Below are 21,800 nucleotides of genomic sequence, written 5' to 3'. Positions count from 1 at the left end.
CCCTGTGTATGCTATATTCGTACTAAAAAGATAACTATAACCATCTTGAGGCATGATATATACTGCCTTCTACACTGGACTACTTTGTATTCTTTCTGTTTAGTTTTTGTTACGTGGTGTTAATTGGTTATGAAGGTGGTATAGATTGTCACTATGGAAATCTATTTGACATACGAAGCAAATATGAAGATCGGAATTTGGGCTTTCAAATACTAATGTAGACAGTTCAGTTACATGGAAGACGAATTTCTATACTATTAGAGTGATCAACCAGGTCTGAATTTCTTCCCGCCAGCCAATACACTGAGTCCATCAACATTATGACTTTGAACAATCTGACTCCCTTTCCGCATTAGACAACCCCGATTCAGACTTTGAATATGACTGGCTACTATATTTCCTCCTTCTAATTCTGATCACATCAGTTACATTGTTGTCAACAGAGAGTCTCGAACGAGTCTGTGTTCTGGAATGGATTGGGAGTCCCTTACCAAAAACGATTGAATTGACCATACCTGAGCGACAAAACAGAAAGAGGGAATCCATCATTGGCACTCACGAACCCTCTGAGCGGGACTCGGAGGTGGATTTGGAGGGAAAGGAGGAGGCGAAGGTGGATAGTGGACGGATTGGGACATTGCATCCATGCCTTCTTCGCTGCTGCTGCACGGTTTCATGATGCAGATTTGGTGTTTCTTGTGTACTTTGGAGACTGGTGTCGCCATGGAGGGTATATATCGATGATTTGATGCTCTTGGAAGTGTACTGTATTGGACTGGACGTCGACTAATTAGGGCAAGATATCTCGAGTATGCGAGGATTGTAAATGTGGTTCAACTTGAACAGAAGCAAGAATTTGAAGCTATGATATGCATAACCTGAACGGTAGTTGGAAGAAGACACAAATATCTAAACGAGTGCAGTGGATTCCCCTCGAGACTGGAGAGATAGGCTGACAGACTTGAAAACTTCACATTTCATTGTCCTCGAGAGGAGTATCTCGGGCTTGCTTTATACCTTCATCAATACGGACAGTCAACAAACACCTACCCTTAATATGTCTTGAAGACCTTCAACTGATTGGATCAATGCTCTTGCAGACCGCTATCTCAGACTTTTTTGAAGTCAGCGTTATGTGCTTGTTGTCTCTTCCATTGCAGCCCAACGGACAGATAGCGTACAGCCTCCTTTTCGTCTTCCTTCTTTTTCTTGTTTGTTTGTTCTTGTCGAGGAAACCGCCAAAAAGGACAAGTAACTACCAAACAGGGCTTAAAACTACTTGAAGAAGACCGATCCAGGTTTCACGGATGACTGCCGAGGTGACGGAAACACATGTGTGTAGTCAAGTCGACGCCCCATGTCGTACGGCAGCAGCACTCATACTCATATCCGTACAAATGGAATAGAGATATTGTGCTTTGGCCGCCTCACTGCAGCTCTATTTGTCTTGACCGCTTCGATTATTTAAGGGCTGATGGTCGCTCTGGTTACCTTATACTTACTTTCAATGGAAAGTACATCTCACAAATCTCTCTAGGGCTAGACTAGTTATCAAATAGCTTATGCTATAGCCGTCTGGCAGTTACTCAGTCTTTCCGTTTCTTGAGCAACGTCTATTGGGCATAGAAAAGAAGGATGAAGCAGGTGTGAAGAATTCGAACAAAGTCAATGCGCGCATTTCCAAAGAGCTTTGAGCAGCCAAGAATGATACAGTGATTAGTGCGTAGCTTATATTATGATATCTCGAAATCATACAATGATCTGACTTAGTTTCAGCAAAGAAGTATACCTATTACGAGAGATTAATACACGAGTTCCAGTGAAGAAGCATGTCTACACACACTTTGAGACTACTTGACAGCTAAAAAGTAGTTACTGTCAGTTTCGGATACTGAATGCATGGATCCAATGTCTTCAACGGCCAACGGCAGTTCACCTCTGCTCATCCTGGCCGTCGGTGTGACAGCATCCCAGCAATGATGGGGAAAAGGCAGTTAGCTGCTCTTATTATTGTTTGTGAAGGAGTGACACAGACTTTCTTCCCATCCGCCATGTCGGTCTCTCTTTGTTTGGACCATGTTCATAGCATTGCATATACCCGACTTCTAAGGCTGTGGGCATGTAGTATAATTTGAAACCAGCACCCTACTGTCTTAGATTCGAGACTGATCTACCTAGTTGCCTCGAAGTCTTCGTATCACCAGAAATGAAACGTGTACGGCCACAGATTCCAAATGTCCCACCGACCATTGGCCACCACGTGTTTCCATGATATGGCTATGTTTCAATATTGCGTGGAGTTGGATATCATTGTATGAGATCCATTTCCTCTACGGGATACGAGCGTCGAAGGCATCGGACTGACAGCGAAAAGTCTAATTTCGATGTGAGAGTGGCCAAAATAGAACCATCAGAAATTGTCCACTTCTCGCAATCTAGTCACATCTAGGGCACCTACAAAACTAGCCTTCTGTTACTGGACCGAGCTGATGTCACACTGGGCGCCTATGCTTTTGATTGCCTATCCTTCGACGGAGGCTTCGTTTGTGTAACGGCAGTCGGAAATAACATCGCATCTGTATATTCTGCCAGCATTTGCCTCGAGTCCTAAGAATTGCTGACTGCCTTGAGGATGTTTGAGATAAAGATACAGTGAGATTGAAGAAGATTGGAGTGGCTTCTGGGCGCCGCCGTTTAAGGAAATGGCGACTCAGTGCTGCATGAGTTAGTTAGCGTTTGGTATCGTGGGATGCTCAGTTGATCATTCTTCATGCTAGTGGCTGGGTCGCTATTCAAGCTGGCGAATGTTGTGGTATAGAACTAGAGAGTGATACTCAACGTTGGTAGTCAAGATGAAGCTAAGCTTGTTCAGGGGGTTTTCTTGGCGGTGCACCTGAGGTATTGACTAAAACGGGCTAGTGCGGAAACAAGAAATCTTTCCTCCAAATAATCAATTATCGTCGCCGAGCGCTTCCATAACACCAATCATTCATTAACCAGAACACCATTGCTACGGCGAACTCCTCTTTCGTTGAACTCTCCCCCGCGTCGTTCTTTCCTTTCCCGGCTACACCATGGCCACAAATGTCACTCGTCACTCGATGCGAGTGCTATCGTCGCGAGCACGCTCTTCCCTCAGACCGTCTTCGATTCCGTGCTCACAACGCAAGTTTTCGAGCTCGTCCTCTTGCGCCGAAGATCAAGAACAGGTAGAAAAGCCACGATGGTCGTACACTCCTCCTGGTGCAAAATCTCCGTTCAGTCTGAATGCAATTGAGAGTAAACGCCCACATTATCCCGTCAACGAAGACAAGGCGGTTTTGGACAAGTTCTATATTTCACTGTTGGGAAAGGATGGAGACAAAATGTTATCCGAGAATATCAAATGGTTGGCGGTGACTCATAAGAGTTTTGATCAGGGTCGACGAGGTTTCAATGACCGCCTAGCGCTACTCGGTATGTCTCCTTGTCTCCGGTTATGGATAGGACGAGATGAATGCGCATAATATTTCTTTCTCTTTCCTCTTCACATGTGCTAATTGCAAACTACGATTGTACAGGCAAGAGGATAGTACAATTGCAGGCATCGTTGTGCCTAGTTCAGAATCCAACCAAATACAAACACCCAGTGCCTCCGCTAAGCCCGGCAGAACAGAAGATAGCATTCAATCATCCTGCTTTAGCGGGACTGGAGAATCTTTCCCATAACTCACGTGGATGGGTTACGCATAGGAACAATATGGCGAAGCTCGCGCAGAAATACGACGTGGTAAGGGTTATGAGATGGGGACCCAGAAATGTAAGCATGCAAAAAGATCCTTCCCTTTTGTTTTTACTATACGGCCCTGTACATGTTAAGCTGACATCTGGTGAACCGCAGCCCAATGACTTAGTCCAGTCCGGCGTCGATGTCGTTCTCGCACACACGTTGTATGCCATCGTTGGAGCCCTTGCACTTGAGAGGGGAGGAGTTGCAGCAAATAAATTCGCCCAAGAACGAATATTAGCTCCCCAAGGATTGACAAGTGCATGATCCCTATCCGATCTTGAATTGATAACGGGGTTAGCGGAAGGAGCATTTTCAACGGCGTTTCATATCAGTTTTCTCAGTGCTCTGGGGGAAAAAAGATACTTATATTTTTCAGCTAATGCTCTTCTTTTTTCATGTATTTTATATTTTTTTGGGTTGAATGTGGCCGTTTGATGCATTGTTATACTAGAAAGGGGTGATGTACGTTTTGAGTTGGTTGAACAGCATCTTGTATTATATACCTAACTTTTGACCCGGCCAATCTCCTCCAAATACATATCTGATACATGTTCTAATGCTAGAAGTGGTTACTAGAAGTGAGAATGTAGTCAACAAAAGTATGTATGATTCCTCTGACACCGCCTGTGCAACCGTAAAGGACGTCCAAAGATGTCATGCACAGCCAGCTCTTATGGAATCGCCGAAATAAAAATCCTACTCTCCGCACCTCAATATCGCAAGGGTCAGCAATGGATAAGCCTGGTGAGTACACCTGACAGAAAGCCAGAGTAAAACAGGTGTTGTCTTGCACTGTCTATAGAGAGCGTTGAAGTAGAAAAAGAAGAGAGAGAGAAGAGAGAAACGCTAAAGCAAGAAAAAATATGTGCATTGCAGACCCGCGCTAGGCCTAATCTGGCTGGGCTGCGGAACTCCTGAGAAGGCGGATAACGCAGCGCTCTGATTGGTCCAGTCCGGACGGGCCACATGTGGACTCTGGAAACTGGAAGTCATAGTGAAGTTGCCCGCAGTCGCTGATAAACAACATCGTGACCATCGTCTCCTTGAAGGTCCGCGTGACTTGAGTGCTATAAACAAAGGGAACTTGCATTGGGAAGGGGTCTTTGTCGCAATGCGATTCTGAATCTTCCTCGGTATATTCGTGAACCACAGCTGTGCACACACAAAGCGCCAACACCCTATCTACCTCCCTCTGACTTCGCCCGGAGGACCTCGCACAGTACTTTCACACTATGGCGTCGGCTGTTTTCTTTCTAGACCTAAAGGGCAAGGTATGGCCATTGTTTCGACAGTTTATGGTTTCGGAATAGTGCTGATGTATGTGTGTGCGCTTGCTGGTCACAGGCTCTCCTTGCCCGCAATTATCGCGGTGACATCCCGATGTCAGCAGTCGAGAAATTCCCTATTCTTCTCAGTGAAGCCGAAGAAGAAAGTTCAGCTGTACCTCCTTGCTTCTCGCACGAAGGCATCAACGTGCGTATAATTCGCTTTGCCCCGCCGCGGTCGAGATAGTTTGCAGCTAATCTTGGAACACTGTCGTAACAGTACTTGTATATTCGCCATAATAACCTCTACCTTCTCGCGCTAACGAAACGAAACACCAATGCAACGGAAATCCTCCTGTTCCTCCACAAGATCGTTGAAGTCTTCACTGAATATTTCAAAGAGCTGGAGGAGGAGAGTATTCGGGACAATTTTGTTGTCATCTACGAATTGTTGGACGAAATGATGGACTTTGGATACCCTCAGACTACCGAGAGCAAGATTCTACAAGAGTCAGTCGAAAGCCTTTTCGAACTTGGAGGAATATAGGATTGGCTGACGAGTATTAGATATATCACACAAGAGTCACATAAACTGGAGGTGCAGGCGCGGCCACCCATTGCTGTCACTAACGCAGTCTCGTGGAGAAGCGAAGGTATCCGTTATCGAAAGAACGAAGTGTTCTTGGATGTTGTCGAGTCGCTCAATCTGTTGGTTTCGGCAAGCGGAAATGTCCTGCGCTCGGAGATCCTGGGGGCTATCAAGATGAAATGCTATCTTAGCGGAATGCCTGAGCTGCGCTTGGGGCTAAACGATAAAGTCATGTTTGAAACAACGGGGCGTGCGACTCGAGGCAAAGCGATCGAAATGGAAGATGTCAAGTTCCATCAATGTGTCCGTCTATCAAGATTCGAGAACGACCGAACAATCAGCTTCATTCCGCCGGACGGAGAGTTTGAGTTGATGAGCTATCGTCTCAATACACAAGTGAAACCGTTGATTTGGGTTGAATGCTTAGTAGAGTCGCATTCTGGCTCAAGAATCGAGTACATGCTGAAGGTACACACTATTGCTCACACACTCTCTCTTTAATGAACCATGAACTATAACTAATAATATAACAGGCAAAAGCCCAATTCAAACGCCGCAGCACTGCCAACAATGTCGAAATTCTCGTCCCAGTTCCCGAGGATGCAGACTCACCACGCTTCCGCACCAACATAGGATCGGTCCACTACGCGCCCGAGAAATCGGCAATTATCTGGAAAATTAAACAGTTCGGTGGTGGGAAGGAGTTCCTTATGCGTGCCGAGCTTGGTTTGCCTTCTGTGAAGGGCGACGACGAGCACGGCGGCGGTATGACCGGTGGATTTGGAGGCAGCATGGGAGGAGCAGGCCAGACCGGAAAGGGGAAGCGTCCTATAAACGTCAAATTCGAGATACCGTACTTTACAACAAGTGGTATACAAGTGCGGTATCTGAAGATTATCGAACCGAAGGTGAACTTTTTCATCCCCGTTGTCTGTCGAAACTATAACTAACTAATTCTCTTTCACAGCTACAATACCCATCTCTACCCTGGGTGCGATACATCACACAATCAGGCGACATCGCCGTCCGGTTACCAGATGTACAATAATGATGTTATTTGAGTACAGTTGCAGCTACTGTACTGTACAGCACAAGCGAGTCAAAGTTATTTATTATTATGATATTAACATCAGTAGTCAAAACCACGATATTCTATCATAATGATAGACAAGCTTGTCCTTTTCTCTCCCTAGTCTGTTTCTGTCGGGATGACTTCGATTACCAAAATATTCAACACTCATAATCACGTGATATGTTTGCAAATAAGAGCATGTCTTCTGAAATATCCCTTTTTCTTTTTCTCTCTTCATGCATATTGATTTATGCTATGTACATGATTCTTGCTAATGTATCATCAATGTCCAGCACCACCACTCCCAAGGCTGCAATGCACCGCACTGCACTGCATAGATCCAAATTCATTCACGCATGAGATGATAATAGCAGAAATAGCAGCAACTTAAACAAAACGCCTCCGCTGAATAGACACAACAGAAGTAAATCAACCGCCAATCGGGGTGAGAAGCGATAATGTGACCACGAATTAAAAAAAAAATTAAAAATTCAGAAAGATCTTCAGACTTGGAAAAGTTCTTATTGTTCTTACTGTCTGTCTTGTCTTTTTCCTTTTCATTCGCTACGCATAGGGTCCGGATGGTGTGCTGATCCATTATTCAGTACTCCCTTGGCTGTGTTTGACGACGTTGAGACTGGTAAAGGGAACCCATCACCACCGTGACCTGCAGCAGCAGCTTTCGCGAATCCTTCGCGGGCAAGCATTGTGTTAAGAATGGCGCAGTTGTATGATGCTTCGCCCGGTGGGACGACGACGAAGATATACGTGTTATCAGTGAATCGGCCCAGGAAGACGTTGAATTGCGGCGTTTTGGTGTGCATGACCAAAAATCCCGCGGAGGCCGGTGTGGTGTGCGTGTTGCGCGCAGCACAGTGTTTGAATGCTTTCATTATATTGGACAGACGCTCATGGCGGTCGTAGATGGGATTTAAGCTGCCCACTTCCGATGCATATGAAGTGACAGTCAGGAATGTCGAGCGCTCAAAGAGGATCACTTCCTCCGCGTCAATCTTGGTTGCAAACGCGCTGAGGAAGCGCTCGATGACGTAGAGGTTTGGTATTAGTTTGTGTACTATGCCCGCCCAGGCCTTGTAGAGGGATTGGTCCCAAATACTGCTTCCAAAGGTATCTATATCGAAGTGCTTGGAGCGATGGCGAATGAGGGACGACCGTTCTTCGTATATCCGCTGTCGGTGTTCGGCTTGAATCAAGTCGAGTTTGTGGATTAGACAAAACACGTGGGCGCTGGGACTGTTCTGGTGTAACGCCTCGATGATGGAATTGTATGTATCAAGATCGCGCTCGACTTCACGAGACTCAATGTCGAACACGTATATAAGGACGGCAACGTCGGAGAAGATGTTGCTTCGCTGGCCGCCGAGATAAGTCTCCATGAACGCATCTTGCCTAGACAATGTCAGACAGCTCCCCACTTCCTTCAACAAATACATGTATACATACCCTCCACAGTCCCATAAATTAAGCGTCAGGTTTCCCATAAATTTCACATGGCTGTGTTCCACATCAATTGTTGCACCTAACCGTCGCACATCCTTTGCAACGTAGTTGCTGAATATGATAGATCGCATTGATGACTTCCCAGAGCCACTCTTGCCCATTAAAAGCACCTTCCTCTTCTTCTTTCGGAGATCCATGCTGGAACTGGTTGTTGGCGTTGTCGGTTGTAGTCGACAGGCGTTGGAGGCTATCGGTCAGACGAGGAATGTGCGCCGTGTCGCATGTCAGCCGACAGATCGGGATATGGATATCGCATGCACAGGTATGACCAAGAGAAAGACGAGCAAAACTGTCTATAGCATAAACGAATTAACAGCGTGGTGTGTCGAGCTATGTATGTGGTGTGCGTTGCTTAATTGATGATAGTCAAGTACGGCAAGACGGGTAAGCCCATGTCCATGCGTCATTACTAATGGGCCGCTAATGGTTAGAGGGTCCAGTGGGGTATTTTATCGAGTGATGAGAGTATATATATATATACATACTTTTTTTCTGACTGCAAGCAATATGAAATCGAGGCTGTATTCTCTGAAAGCCCTGTATACAAGTATACATCACAAACGAACATAAAAGGTGTACAAGAAGGAAAGAAGAAGTAAAGAAAACCGTAGACGGCTGGCGCGAGGGATAGAATGGTTATAGTCAATCATATATTTTGAGAGTAGGTCCGGCCACTTCATAAGATATTCCGATAGAATCTACAGTCATGCAATGTCCCATGACTGCATTAAAGTCTTGCTGTTGGGGGGAAGGGAAGCTTATTGAACCATTGGTATCGTCAATCAAGCGTCTGTCTCGGTGAAATATGGACGGACACGGAGAAAAAAGGGAATCAAAGTGAAATATAGTTATAGACAGGCAACTCGTCCATGTCATGTCGTCGAAGGGCAATATGCGCGAGCGCTAGGAGAAAGAAATCTTTTGGTGAAATGAATAAAAGGGAGACATCAAAAGACGGTACCATCAGATATGATCATGATCGGTGGCTCCCTGGTATTCGGTCGCGAGACTTCGGCGATTTCGCGACCACCCTGAATTGATTGATTGGTTAGAGATTGATCACTGAGAGAAGCGCATACACAACAGCGACTTACCTTCCATGTGCCAGCTTCAAGTAACTGAGCCAAAGACAAAGCATCGTCTCCCCGTAGACCAAGCTGATCATTGACTTCCTCTAACAAGTCATCCAAGAAACCTACAGTGGCAGCTCGCCATTCGACAATAACGTCATCATCAGCGGAAAAGAGGGGAACAACCTCCATGCTTGGCTGACCCTCTCTTCGTGCGTTGTCCTTGTACGCTTGGATACCCCTTTCCATGTCCTCGCCCTTCAACGTCAACAGCCCCATATCGATTAAAAGACCGCCATTCCGGTACTCAGGAAGTCCAGTGAGGAGCTCGGAACCAGCAAAGTAAATCTTCATCAATTGAGTCATCGGCACCATGATGGAATAGCACAGCCACTGTGTTAGTTTATGGAACGGCGCAATTCCCTCCCAGGGCTTCGCCTGGGGAGACTGAGGCAGGGAGGAGCACCTCCATGCGTCGCCAATGGAGACACCATCGATCTGTGTTCGTGACGGAGGCCAAATAGCCGCTAGCCCATCCATCAGCACCGACCACAAGGTAGGCACCGATACAATGGGGACTGACGACGCCAGGGTTGATGGGTGGGAAAGTAGATAATCTGTTGGCAGGGTTAGTAGTCAATCACCATTTTACCAACAATCTTTCAAGACATACCAAGCATATTGCCAGGACGAGCATCAACCCCAAAAAGCTCTTGATTGTTCAGTGCTTCGGAAAGTCGTACTAAAAGCCCAGCTCGGCCCGCTAAGCCAGCTAAAGGGTTCTGCTCAGAATGTTGCATGCCCTTCGCTAACGCTTCGACTGTGACTTTTTTCAGTCCCGCGCCGTCTACTTGGCATGGCTCAGTAGGATCACTACTGAATAACCCGCTCTTGAACATTTCTAAACTTGCAACGGCAAGCCCTTCACTCCGCGAGAAAATCTTGCCGGATTCCTTGGATTTATACGACCACTTGTTGCCTGCGCCCGCATCCAACAGAACAGAAATCAGGAAGAGATCAATTAACCTTCGAGTCCGTTCTTGGGCATCGATTGTGCTGGGCCACGACTGTAGGAGCTGAGCAATTCGGGGTCTGCCGCCGACCTCAAAGTGTTGCCAACGACCATGGGGAGGGATTGTAGAATAATCGGGGGCGTAGTCTCTCTAAAAGAGAGAGGGAAAAAAAAAAAGAAGTTAGTTATGAGAGAGAGAGAGTGTGTGTGTGAATAGGCGATATAGCAATTGACCACCGCACCTTTATAATAGAGACCACATATGATGCCGTCACTTCGAACTTGCCCATGTCGACATCGAAATGCTTCAACTGGTTCGCTCTTGCTTTCTTCATAACGATTCTAGAGCGCTCCCGCACGGAATGTATACTTCGCAAATACGCAGCAGGGTCGAGGCTCGGGTCTGGAGGCTTCGCGATAGGCACCTCTGGAATGGAGACGGGGAGGGTTCCGGTCGATTTGAGGGCCGACGACCTGAGCGAGGCAGTCGAATTGCGCGTACTGTGCGCGGAGACGGCGTCCTGCTCATCTTGATCGCTGTGGATCGAGGGTTTCGAATCCTTTCGCTTGAACAAACCCATTGTGTTGCTGATTTCTTGTGTCTTTTTGCGCCCGTGGTGTGTGGCCAAGGGCGGGGAAGTGGAGGGGAAAATCGCCGCCGAGCAGGTAGACAGATATCTTGGGGATATCTTTGCGGTCTGCGATTCAGGGGTTGAGAATGGCCAGAGTAGTCGCAGGAATAATAGTAACAACAAATAATTGGTTATAATAAGAGACAATTAATTAATTATCGGCGGGCACGCGAGACTAGAGACGCTGCTGTTAGCCTGCTTCATTCAGACCGACACATAACAAGCACACACAGCAACGCAAGCAAAAGCTGTAGGCACGTGCAAGCAGCGGAAGGAGGGGCAGGGCACAGAAAAGGGAAAATTGTGCAGCGAGCAGAAAGCGTGATATGGAAAAATTGGGAGCTAGTACCTGACCGGGTGATGGCCGGGGTCGCCGGAGCCTGGACCCTGGGCAGTCCCTTACTTGTCTCTGGCAGCACACTTACCACCTCGCTAGCCCGCGATCATACGCCTTGACGGAGACCCATTTCCGAGTGCTTACTCTGGCTCATAGAGTGTAAGTATAGCATGCAATACGCGTCGACATCGGCTATTTAGCACGGTGTGTGAGAGATATGTCGAGATGACAATACGATACGACGCGGTACACGGTGCCAAAGCACGGACTCCCGGCGGGCTAACGCACAGATAACGAACGCTAAATTAATTACCGGTTCCAAAATACGGGGTACGTAATTGTACGTCCCTGAAGCCTGTAACTAACTTATTTCTATTATAACAACGAACAACTAACTGCCCAGATAGGTACATGTTTATTATCCATGTATGTGACTACACATCCAGACAGGACAAGACCACCCCGCCCCGTGGTGACGCCGAGGGTTGCAGTCAAACCCACACACTAGGCACTGACTCAGTTAGCTCTCGCTGACACGCGATAGCTTGACGGGGCAGATCTGTTACTACTTGGTAGTAGGTGGCATTTGTTACAGGGAAAGAGTTGCCCCTCATGCAGCATACGTAACTAGCACTGCTACCTAGCAATCGCTAGGAACTAAAACGTGAGCATCAATAGCTCTGTCTATCATATTGGCACTGTCCATATGCAATCATTAAATGATATACTAGAGCCTAATTATGACTTGGGAGAAATCATATACATCAATGGGAGTTACTCGTAGCATTGTGAGATAGATAGAATAATAGATAGCATGGTTGCAGTCAGGGAAAGCCACCAGTCACAACCCGCACTCCCAAGATCTTGTGCATGCACACCTTCTCCCCTTTTTTTTTTTTTTTTTTTTTTTTTTTTTTTTTTTTTTTTTTTTTTTGCACCCAACCGAACATAGCGAGAATTGACTTAGTACTCTTGAGCTAAGGGAGTAAGCAACAAATACCAAAAACAGCGAACAAAGAATAGCGTCACATCCAGATCCCGACGCATCGTCACACGGAGCACGCCGGCGCTATTCGTACCCCATACTATGAATTTACTAAACTATATCCAATAATCAATACTCCATCCAGATCGGCAATATCATGCACCGCTTTGTACACTGCCGGCAATTTTGAACTGACTGTTGCACAAGACTTAACCGTGAGGCATTAGCATTCAATAGTCGAATGTATCTCGCAGGTACTACGCGTACGGGAATTGTTGCGAAAAATACTGGGTGGGTACCCCGAAGTTGACCCGTTACGGGAACACCTCCCGGATTCCGATGCTCCAACGAAGCTCCGAAATATCTTCAATACAGAGTCCCTGGAATCACTAACCTATTAACAGCAGCAATGCCGAGGCAGTATCGTTGAAACTGCAGGTTACTAATTGTATACAGTGCAAGAACAGACATTGCAGGCTCTAAAAAGTGTAAGTAAAGATATTTTCAAATTCTTGTACAAAAAACCAAGACGATTACCACCGTTACCAAGACTAGCCCGATGTATACTAGTCAGATGAAATGACCTGCTGAAGCCTGAGGCACAAACCAAGCATCAGCCACACGTGGCAGTGGCACCTCCCGCATGCGTCAGCCACACACGTCAAGCCATCCGAGTGGCTGCCTCAGGAGGCATATCATTCCATATTATTTACCATGCACGTTGTTTTCAATTGCGCGTTACTTTGTTCTCGCTTTATGATGGCTTAGCAACTGACTTCTGATAACGTTGTTGAAATGATTGGCTGAATCACATTCGCTCTACTTTCTATGACCCTATCCTGACAGTTGTATCAGCACAAACCGCCTCATTGTCCTCTTTGCGCCCCCGCTTCTACTCAACCCACCATGGACGACCTCGTCGGTTTGAGCTGGAATTCCAACTCCAATGACTCCAATCCCAGACCTCCACCTATGGGCTCAGCGTCCCTGCTAACATCAATGCGCACACCGTCTACCCAGGGGCGTCCTACACCGCCGTCATCGAACGGACACGCTTCCAATCCGCCGTCCAAACCAGCGACCCCAGCGAACGACAGCTTTGCCAATCTGGTGTCTTTCGGAGCGTCCGGTGCGAATAACAGAAATATGTCTTTGCTCGAGCAGCAGAAGCAGTTGCAAGAGCAAAAAGCCAAGCAAGACGCCGAGAAGCGCCGTCAGCTAGAGGCACAGTTTGGAGGCCAGGATGCTCAATTCTGGGATACTCTGGGTCAAGATAGAAGTGCTATATCTACGCCACCGGCCCCCACAGTACCTCGCATAAGCTCTCCGGACGAGGAGGATATACTGGCTGCGTTTGACGCTGCAGCGCCCGTGGATGCCTCCACCAATTTTCCTATTCCATCATCTCGGTCCACGGACAGCTCCTCGAATTTGCCAACTCGTCAAAACTCACATAATCTAGCGTTTGGTGATGATGATGATGATCCATTCGGTCTGGGGCAAATGCGATCCAAGCCCACAGTGGCTCAACCTGTATCCACGCAGCGCGAGGATGACGATGACGACTTTCTTGGATTGCTTGGAAAGCCTGTGTCCGAATCAGCGCGGGTTAATGAACGGCCGAAGATGGATGCTTCTGTTCCAACCCCGCCCCCTAAAGCTGATGATCCACGGGACCGGGCTGTAGCCGAGCTAGTTGACATGGGATTTCCGCCTGAGAAGGCTGCTCAGGCTCTAGAAAACACAGAATCTGGGGTAGATGTACAGGCTGCTGTTGGGTGGCTTCTAAATCAAGCACATGCAGAGTCAAGACAAAAAACGAGGGCTAAGGCGGGGCTTCCCCCAGAAGAGCCCCCAACTCGTAGGAGAGAGGATCCTAGAGCACGCAACCAGGGGGTTCCTTCGTGGATGAAAGAAAGTGAGCTAGAGCAGCGGCAGTCCGGGCATCGTGGAGATAGCAGGTCTCCAGTTCCTCGCGATCGAGACATGGGCGAACTTGCTACTAATTTCGGTAACCAGCTATTCAAAACTGCCAATTCTCTTTGGAAGACGGGGAGCAAAAAAGTACAACAGGCTGTGCACGATTTCAATTCCGAAGCAGACTCCAGTCAACCTCGGTGGATGCGAGAATCCGTCCCCATTCAGACCAGCGAAGAGCGTGGTACTCGTCCTCCGAAACCTGTGCGAGAAGACGCACGAGGAGATGTACGGAGCGATCGCGCTCAACCTGAACGCACCGCCGATATCACAGATGAGGCTTTGCTTCTAGAATCAGATGTCGGACGGCCTACTCGCCATACTCCACGGCGACCTGATGCTGTAGAGCCGCGGCAACAACAGCGGCCAGCACCTTTCACCGATGGCCCTATTGAGAGGCGCGAGGCTAGACATCCTCCAATACAACAAAAGCAACAACAGCAGGCGCGCCGGCCACAAGATCCTCCTAGGGATCCTCGAACCCAGCTCACACGAAGCGCATTGGAAGAGCAATCAGCGCAGGCCTATGTTAGCCCTGCAAGACGAAGGAGACCCCAACCAGCAACGAAACCGCAGCAGGATCAAAAATCATCATTAGCCATTGAAGACAATGGTATAGATCTATTAGATGGCTCGAAACCTCAAGCATATAAACCCATGCCCTCCGCCGTACCAACTTCAAGCCCACCAGTATCAAAACCGAGGACGCCCCTTCCATCACGACCAAAAGCTCCTGCCCGCAATATTCCCTCTGTCTCACAATCAGCTCTCTTATCATCCCACAAGGACCGCGAAATCGGAAATGATGCCTACAAAAGAGGAGACTACGCAGCAGCACACGATGCTTTCACAAAGGCATTGTCTCATCTTCCAACTGATCACCCCGTAACCATAATGGCGCTTAGCAATCGTGCCATGACTGCTTTGAAGATCGGCGAGCCTAAAGTGACTATCTCTGACGCAGACACTATCATAGCGTTCATTGGACCGTCTAAAGGCGAAGGCGAAAGTATTGAACCTGGCAATGGCCAGCCGACCAAACCCATGAAAGATTTCTTTGGAAAGGCGCTTATGCGCAAGGCGGAAGCTCTCGAGCATCTGGAAAAATGGGCAGACGCAGCGCAAGTGTGGAAACAGGCTGTTGAATCAGGCCATGGAGGTACTACGAGTATTCAAGGCCGAAACAGGTGTGAGAAAGCGGCTGGTATCAGCAAACCGCCAGCACCTCCCGTTGCTCGGCCTAGTGCAGCGCGTGCTGCGCCGAACAAAAGGACGCAGGTAGCAGCACCTCGTACATCTGCTTTGAGTGATCTTTCAGGGCAAAAGCCAGCCGCTACAGGCGAAGCTGTCTCACGTCTTCGAGCTGCGAACGAAGCAGCTGAGCGAGCCGACGAGGAGAAACTCGCCCTCACGGATAGTGTTGATGCGAGATTATCGGCTTGGAAGGACGGAAAGCAGGACAATCTCCGAGCTTTGTTGGGGAGTCTTGATAATGTACTATGGCCAGAGTCTGGATGGAAGAAGATCAATATGTCAGAATTGATTCTTCCAAACAAGGTCAAGATACAGTACATGAAAGGGATTGCCAAAGTGCATCCCGATAAGGTAAGCATTAAAATATATATACTTGTATTTTTTTTTTTTAAAAAAAAAGAAAAAGAAAAACATGCGCTTACCACAGACCCATAGATTCCAACAAACGCTACAACCGAGCAACGAATGATTGCAGGTGCTGTTTTCAGTACGCTGAACGAAGCATGGGATAAATTTCGCCAGGAGAATAACCTCTAGAAAACAACAACAACAACGCCTAATATCCATCTACGATGGATTATATCGGAGAAGAGAAGGGAAAAGGGTTGTTTTAAAAAAAGGCTCTGTATATGCATACACTTCGGAAAACGCTACGATGCGAAAATATACTTGCCCACGATATGTGTATGATTTGAAATCTTGGACATATTACGAAACCCCAAATAACGACTTAGACACATAAAATTATGATCTTTTATTCTTCTTTTCCTTATTGCAATATATGCCCCCTATCTATTTTGTGGACCGCGATGGCCATAGTTCCCTCTGTTTCCGCTCGTCTTCTTCCGACCAAGAACGCGGCAAAACAGAGAAAACAAGATACGACGTATGAGTTTTAAGATCTTGCTCGGTGCGGTGAATTAAGCGACCGAGTTCATATATGGGGGTAGTTCTGTCCGTCTCTTTCCTTTTAACTGTTGAGGACTGAGATTCAACCGATCCGTCTGTTTTGGTGGTGATATCGTCTTCATTCACCTTTCCATTTTCCTTGTCAGCAGCACCATCGACAATGCCACCTTCAGCAGACTGGGCTTCCTTCTGAATTTTGCGGTACTCTCTCATCCGCTTTTCCACGACTCGTAGTTTTCCCAGCGCCTCGTCTACTGATTTGGGAAATACAGCGGCGCGCGGTATTCCTTCTGTATCTAGGCCGATTACCTCCCTCCGAACCTCCAGCCGTCGGTGGACGACTTCCACCATTGAAATTGACAGCCAACCAAGCTGCCGCATAGTTTTGATGGTTTGCTGCACTTGCTCTATACAGGGCGAAAATGTGCATAAATGTACAGGCGAAGACGGGTCTAACGGTGACGCCGAGCCATCCTCAGGGTCTCGAACGAGATGTTTGAGTGCTAGCCATGGCGCTGGTAAATCCAGAAAAATAGCATTTGCCTTGGGCGACTGTCCAGTCTTTGGATCGCCCAGCAAAAACCCGTCATTGTAGACATCACGATGTGTTACCTTGACAACATCCTCTAAGCCGTGGTCTTTCACCTCTGCCTGTATCTTGCCGGCTCTTGTCTCGTGGAATTCGAAGCTGCAGACTTGGCCGAGCCTTTGTTTCTTGTGAGCCGGTTGATACCCGTTGAACACCGCTCGAGCGGCTGCGTGGGTGAAGGAACCACTTCCTGCTCCGGCCTCTATAATAGTCTTTCCAGGCCAAACGCGTAGCCTCTGGAGTATATAGCTGTAGTCTGGCGTATACACCACTTGTGTTCGATGCGGCAATCCCGATGTCCACGATTCGGGGGTTGGTGGTAAAATGTGAATAAATCCGCTTGGCGCAGCCTTTGGCGTCGCAGACGCGGAGTCATCAGGGTTTGTAGCAGCATTTTGAGAATCTTCTTGATCTCCTGCTTCCCCGTTTCCTTCTTCAAGGACTGCCGCCTTTCGTTTTTGCGCCTTGCTACCCCGCATTGCTCTTCCTCTTTTCGCAGTGTCGACATGCGACGCCGCGATTTGAGAACCCCATGGCTTGTCGATTAGAGTGCTGTGAGGGAACGATCCAAACCGGTTGTTCTCGACTTTTCCTTCGTTGTAACCTCTGTTCTCGTCATCATGTGTTTTGAGTATGGCTGGCACCAAGTTGTCTCTGCGCAAATGGAGAATGGCGAGTTGATCGGCGGCCGATGATGCGCCGGGATTGAGAAAAGGTGAGGGCATGGTTGGTGGCTTCCTATAAACGTGTGAATTCGGCTCGAGTGTTGTAGCTTGTTCCAAAAGAAGCTACTAAGAATGATGGAGGTAGGAATGCCCAAAAGTAGATACCCTTGTCTCCATCCAAGAAGCACTTTTTTTCCCGCCGGCGGAGCTCACCCAACCAGGTTAACGTAATCCACACCCGAGCGGATCACACCACCGAGCGGATCACTCAACTCCGAGCGCGTCAAATGAGTCAACTCTCTATATTCAACGCGCCAATATGCCACCAATTCCTAATAAAAATCAATCAAATTCTCAGGAACAAGAAGGACGAATCTTATTAGCTATATCCGATTTTAAAAATGGAAAATTATCATCAATTCGTCATGCAGCACGCACTTATAATGTGCCATATACAACTCTCTCGCGCCGCCTCAATGGTATCCCAATGAAAGCTGAGATACGTGCAAATGGGCATAAATTGACTCAATTTGAAGAGGAATCGCTTATTAAATGGATATTAGATCTAGATAAGCGAGGATTACCTCCCCGACCCTCTATGGTACGAGATATGGCCAATATTCTTCTTTCTCAACATGGAAATCAAACAGTTGGCGAGAACTGGGTTTATAACCTAGTCAAACGTCGCTCAGAGCTAAAAACACGATTTTCACGAAGATATAACTACGAGCGTGCTAAATGCGAAGATCCGAAGATAATTGAGGAATATTTTGATCGCGTACGAGAGGCTATAGCCAAGTATGGAATCCTATCGGAGGATATCTATAACTTTGATGAGACTGGCTTTGCAATGGGCCTCTGCGCGAGCGCAAAGGTTATTACTGGAAGCGATCGATATGGCCGTCCACATCTACTACAGCCTGGTAATCGAGAATGGGTAACTGCAATTGAGGCAGTCAACTCTACTGGCTGGGCCTTGCCCTCGTACGTGATCTTTAAAGCTACTAAATACTCCCAGGAAGGCTGGTTTGAGACCCTTCCAGATGATTGGAAGATCAATATTAGTGATAATGGGTGGACAACAGATCAGATTAGCATGGATTGGCTCATCAATCACTTTATTCCTCATACAAATGGCCGGATAATCGGACAATATCGAATGTTAATTCTCGATGGCCATGGAAGCCATTTAACTGCCGAATTTGATCGTACATGCACTGAGAATAAGATTATCCCAATCTGCATGCCTCCACATTCCTCGCATCTCTTACAGCCTCTCGATGTTAGCTGTTTTGCAGTTCTAAAGCGACAATATGGAAAGCTTGTTGAGCAGCGGATGAGACTCGGCTTTAATCATATTGATAAAATCGACTTTCTTACTGCTTTTCCAGAGGCCCGTACGATGGCATATAAAGCTGAGACTATTCGGAATGGCTTCAAAGCAACTGGATTAGTTCCATTGGATCCAGATCGAGTTTATAGTCAACTTACTATCCGATTAAAGACTCCAACACCACCTCCTAATCCACCTAGTGATTCTCAATCATCATGCTTACAGACACCTCAAAATCCACGCCAATTCAAACGCCAATTGAGTACGATTAAGCGACGAATCAGCCGGCGTACAAGGAGCCCCTCTGAAGTTATTGATGAAGCAATTAGTCGCATGTCAAAGGCGTACGAGACCAGTATTAACGAGCTTCTTATTATACGGAAGGAAGTTCACGATTTACGAGCTGCACATGAGAAAGAGAAGCGAAAGCGTACACGATCTAAAAAGCAGATATCTCATGAGCAAGGAATTACTAGAGAGGATGCTCAGGCACTTATAAATAGGCCAATTGAGGCATCTCAAGCTCCTACTACTGCTCCGGCCGAGCCTGAGCTTCCGGCCTCTCAACCACGTGTACGCCGTCAATTTCAATGTAGTGAGTGTGGAATTTTCGGGCATAGAAGGCCTCAATGCCCTAATCGTATTACTAATTAATTTTTTGTATATAATTATTATTTCGGGTTGAAAATTGAGGTTTAAAATCTATACAAGACGCTTTCTTGGAGCTGAGTGATCCGCTCGGTGGTGTGATCCGCTCGGGTGTGGATTACGTTAGCCGCAATACGGCTTATATAATACATAGTCGACGTTCCCGCGCGGGATAAAACATCTTCCTTCCTCCGCTGTCATTGGGCGCGAGGCAGTAAAAATTCATATACATGTTAATCTATGCTTGTCTTGGGACACTTCCACTCTACATATTCTGGGATATCTTGCAAATCATAGATCCGTCGGACTTTTTTTCCTGTCGCTGTGTCTTGTGGATCTAATCTAGGTTATGTTGGCAGTCTTGAACTAGATTAGAAGTATACCCATCTTCAGAATCTGATATCTGCTACTCCGTACGTACTGAGTAAATCAGCATGATTGGTTCTTCTTAAGATCCTTGTCAGTGCGGGGAAATGCCCAAATAGGCAGTCGGCTTACCTGCCCCTCTGGGAGATCCTGGAGCTTAGCTCGCATCACACAACAACCTCAACTTCAGCGATCCGAAAGACACCGAGGAACTTCATCACGCTTCGATCACTCTTACTCAGAGCTGTCTACCCCGGTTGTCAGGTTCTGGCTATTGCTTCCCCACAAACACTCCCTTGATTCATATCCCTGAAAGCCGATAAGCATGTCTGTGACGCAAGACTTTGCCTTGGGTTACCTCCGATCGCGAGGTTTGGTTGACTGCGACACACTTGATGCTAAAGGTGCCTTGCTGTTTTATATGATCTATTTTCTCGTGTTCCTTGCTGAATCTCCTTCATAGTCGCACAGACACTGGGGCCCTTCCAAGATTGCACATCTAACCAGGTATGTTATGATATCAAGTGGCTTGAAATCGTACTGATGTACTCAATGAATGTGCGTCTCAGGCCATCGCCTTCTTTGAACTTTCCAAACCCGAACACAAAGAACTACTCGCTGAATCCCACCTCAATGCCGGCACGCTCTTGAGGTCTATGGCAGAAACCAAGGATCCTCGATTTGCCGGCCTTGAGCTCGATGAGCTAGCTGTTGAAATTGCGGCATGTTTATCTCTGTCCTGTAAGAAGGGATTATAAGCTTATAGCATTCTTCTAACATGAGATATTGCAGACTGTGAGGGTGGCTATCCAAGTCACACCTCATCTACAGGGACGAATTCATGTACAGACAAATCCATATTATGCATATTCAACCGAGAAAACTGTTGCAAACGCATTTCGTAAGGCCTAGTCTGTCTGCCACTTTGTAACGGTATAAGCACTAACAATCCAAGGCATTGTTTATCTTTTCAAGGAATTCGCACCCACCTGGGACAGCTCAAGAATCTCCATCAAAATCCCAAGTACGTGGGAAGGTATGATGGCTTGCCGAACATTACAACTGGCCGGTGTCCATACACTAGCCACTACTTTATTCTCCATGACACAGGCAGTCCTCGCCGCAGAAGTAGGATGTACATATGTAGCGCCATATGTCAATCAACTCAAGGTCCACTTTGAGCCTGGGTTAGTATCCACTAGTCGCTTTGACAGACGTATATCTGACCCCGTATATTCCAGCTTCGTCGATCCCAACAAGCTCTTTACACTGTGCGTTGCTATTCAAAAGTACTACAAATCAGTCGGCGCCATCACTCAAGTTTTACCCGCCAGTCTTACGTCGACAGACGAAGTACTTGCTCTGGCAGGCGTAGACCATATAACGGTAGCTCCGCCACTTCTTGGGCTTCTGTCCGTGCCGGATTGTCCTATTCCTCCGTCCTTCTTTGATGGTGATACATCGGGATTGACCGTTCTTCCCAAAATGTCTTATTTGAAAGATGAAGCTGCGTACCGGATTGCTTTTACTCGGGATCTTGCTGGGGAGAGCGAGGACAAGTTGACGCAGGTACGTTATATCCATCTTCACTAGAGGTGATCGCTCTTCTCTGACTTTTGATTCGTGTAGGCTATTAATATTTTTTGCGATATGCAGGATAAATTGATTGCTCTTATCAAGTCCAAGTCAGAATAGACTATTATTTTGGTTGAAATATGACCTGAAACTTTTTTGTGGGAAATATGACGAATGTTATTCTATTCTTGGGATCATAGTACACGAAACTACTTAGTCTCCAGGAAGATAA

At 47.0% G+C, this 21,800-nt stretch overlaps 7 protein-coding genes across 7 annotated transcripts, besides 1 other annotated feature; 4 read left to right on the top strand and 3 right to left on the bottom strand.

Moving 5' to 3' along the window:
- Window positions 1–3,074: 3,074 nt before the first annotated feature.
- Window positions 3,075–4,033, top strand: UA08_00330 (hypothetical protein; the record flags this gene model as incomplete). The annotated part of the gene is made up of 3 exons (XM_020260125.1): window positions 3,075–3,456; window positions 3,561–3,799; window positions 3,860–4,033. The coding sequence occupies 3 exons, from the start codon at window positions 3,075–3,077 to the stop codon at window positions 4,031–4,033; spliced, it is 795 nt and encodes a 264-aa protein (XP_020124276.1).
- Window positions 4,034–5,001: 968 nt separating this feature from the next.
- Window positions 5,002–6,671, top strand: UA08_00329 (AP-1 complex subunit mu-1; the record flags this gene model as incomplete). The annotated part of the gene is made up of 6 exons (XM_020260123.1): window positions 5,002–5,040; window positions 5,114–5,242; window positions 5,315–5,544; window positions 5,602–6,091; window positions 6,157–6,531; window positions 6,591–6,671. The coding sequence occupies 6 exons, from the start codon at window positions 5,002–5,004 to the stop codon at window positions 6,669–6,671; spliced, it is 1,344 nt and encodes a 447-aa protein (XP_020124788.1).
- A 581-nt stretch (window positions 6,672–7,252) lies between these two features.
- Window positions 7,253–8,353, bottom strand: UA08_00328 (Ras-related GTP-binding protein A; the record flags this gene model as incomplete). Its single annotated transcript, XM_020260122.1, has 2 exons — window positions 7,253–8,105; window positions 8,160–8,353. The coding sequence occupies 2 exons, from the start codon at window positions 8,351–8,353 to the stop codon at window positions 7,253–7,255; spliced, it is 1,047 nt and encodes a 348-aa protein (XP_020124787.1).
- Window positions 8,354–9,163: 810 nt separating this feature from the next.
- Window positions 9,164–10,879, bottom strand: UA08_00327 (hypothetical protein; the record flags this gene model as incomplete). The annotated part of the gene is made up of 4 exons (XM_020260121.1): window positions 9,164–9,247; window positions 9,311–9,903; window positions 9,960–10,449; window positions 10,541–10,879. The coding sequence occupies 4 exons, from the start codon at window positions 10,877–10,879 to the stop codon at window positions 9,164–9,166; spliced, it is 1,506 nt and encodes a 501-aa protein (XP_020124798.1).
- A 2,279-nt stretch (window positions 10,880–13,158) lies between these two features.
- On the top strand, window positions 13,159–16,020 carry UA08_00326 (hypothetical protein; the record flags this gene model as incomplete). The annotated part of the gene is made up of 2 exons (XM_020260120.1): window positions 13,159–15,834; window positions 15,919–16,020. 2 exons carry the CDS (start codon window positions 13,159–13,161, stop codon window positions 16,018–16,020), a joined length of 2,778 nt encoding a protein of 925 aa, XP_020124797.1.
- A 255-nt stretch (window positions 16,021–16,275) lies between these two features.
- UA08_00325 (tRNA (adenine(58)-N(1))-methyltransferase catalytic subunit trm61) lies at window positions 16,276–17,706 on the bottom strand (the record flags this gene model as incomplete). Its single annotated transcript, XM_020260119.1, has 1 exon — window positions 16,276–17,706. The coding sequence occupies one exon, from the start codon at window positions 17,704–17,706 to the stop codon at window positions 16,276–16,278; it is 1,431 nt and encodes a 476-aa protein (XP_020124796.1).
- Window positions 17,707–17,869: 163 nt separating this feature from the next.
- Window positions 17,870–19,753: a repeat region (Identified by RepeatMasker using a combination of RepBase library and repeat library created with RepeatScout).
- A 565-nt stretch (window positions 19,754–20,318) lies between these two features.
- Window positions 20,319–21,688, top strand: UA08_00324 (hypothetical protein; the record flags this gene model as incomplete). The annotated part of the gene is made up of 6 exons (XM_020260118.1): window positions 20,319–20,397; window positions 20,457–20,500; window positions 20,563–20,734; window positions 20,949–21,180; window positions 21,235–21,562; window positions 21,623–21,688. The coding sequence occupies 6 exons, from the start codon at window positions 20,319–20,321 to the stop codon at window positions 21,686–21,688; spliced, it is 921 nt and encodes a 306-aa protein (XP_020124795.1).
- Between the last annotated feature and the right edge of the window lie 112 nt (window positions 21,689–21,800).

This window comes from Talaromyces atroroseus (assembly GCF_001907595.1).
Source record: "Talaromyces atroroseus strain IBT 11181 chromosome Unknown scaffold_0, whole genome shotgun sequence".
NCBI classification, from domain to species: Eukaryota; Fungi; Ascomycota; class Eurotiomycetes; order Eurotiales; family Trichocomaceae; genus Talaromyces; species Talaromyces atroroseus.
Note: the sequence above shows the minus strand (reverse complement) of the source record. Positions and strands in the feature narration are given on the sequence as shown.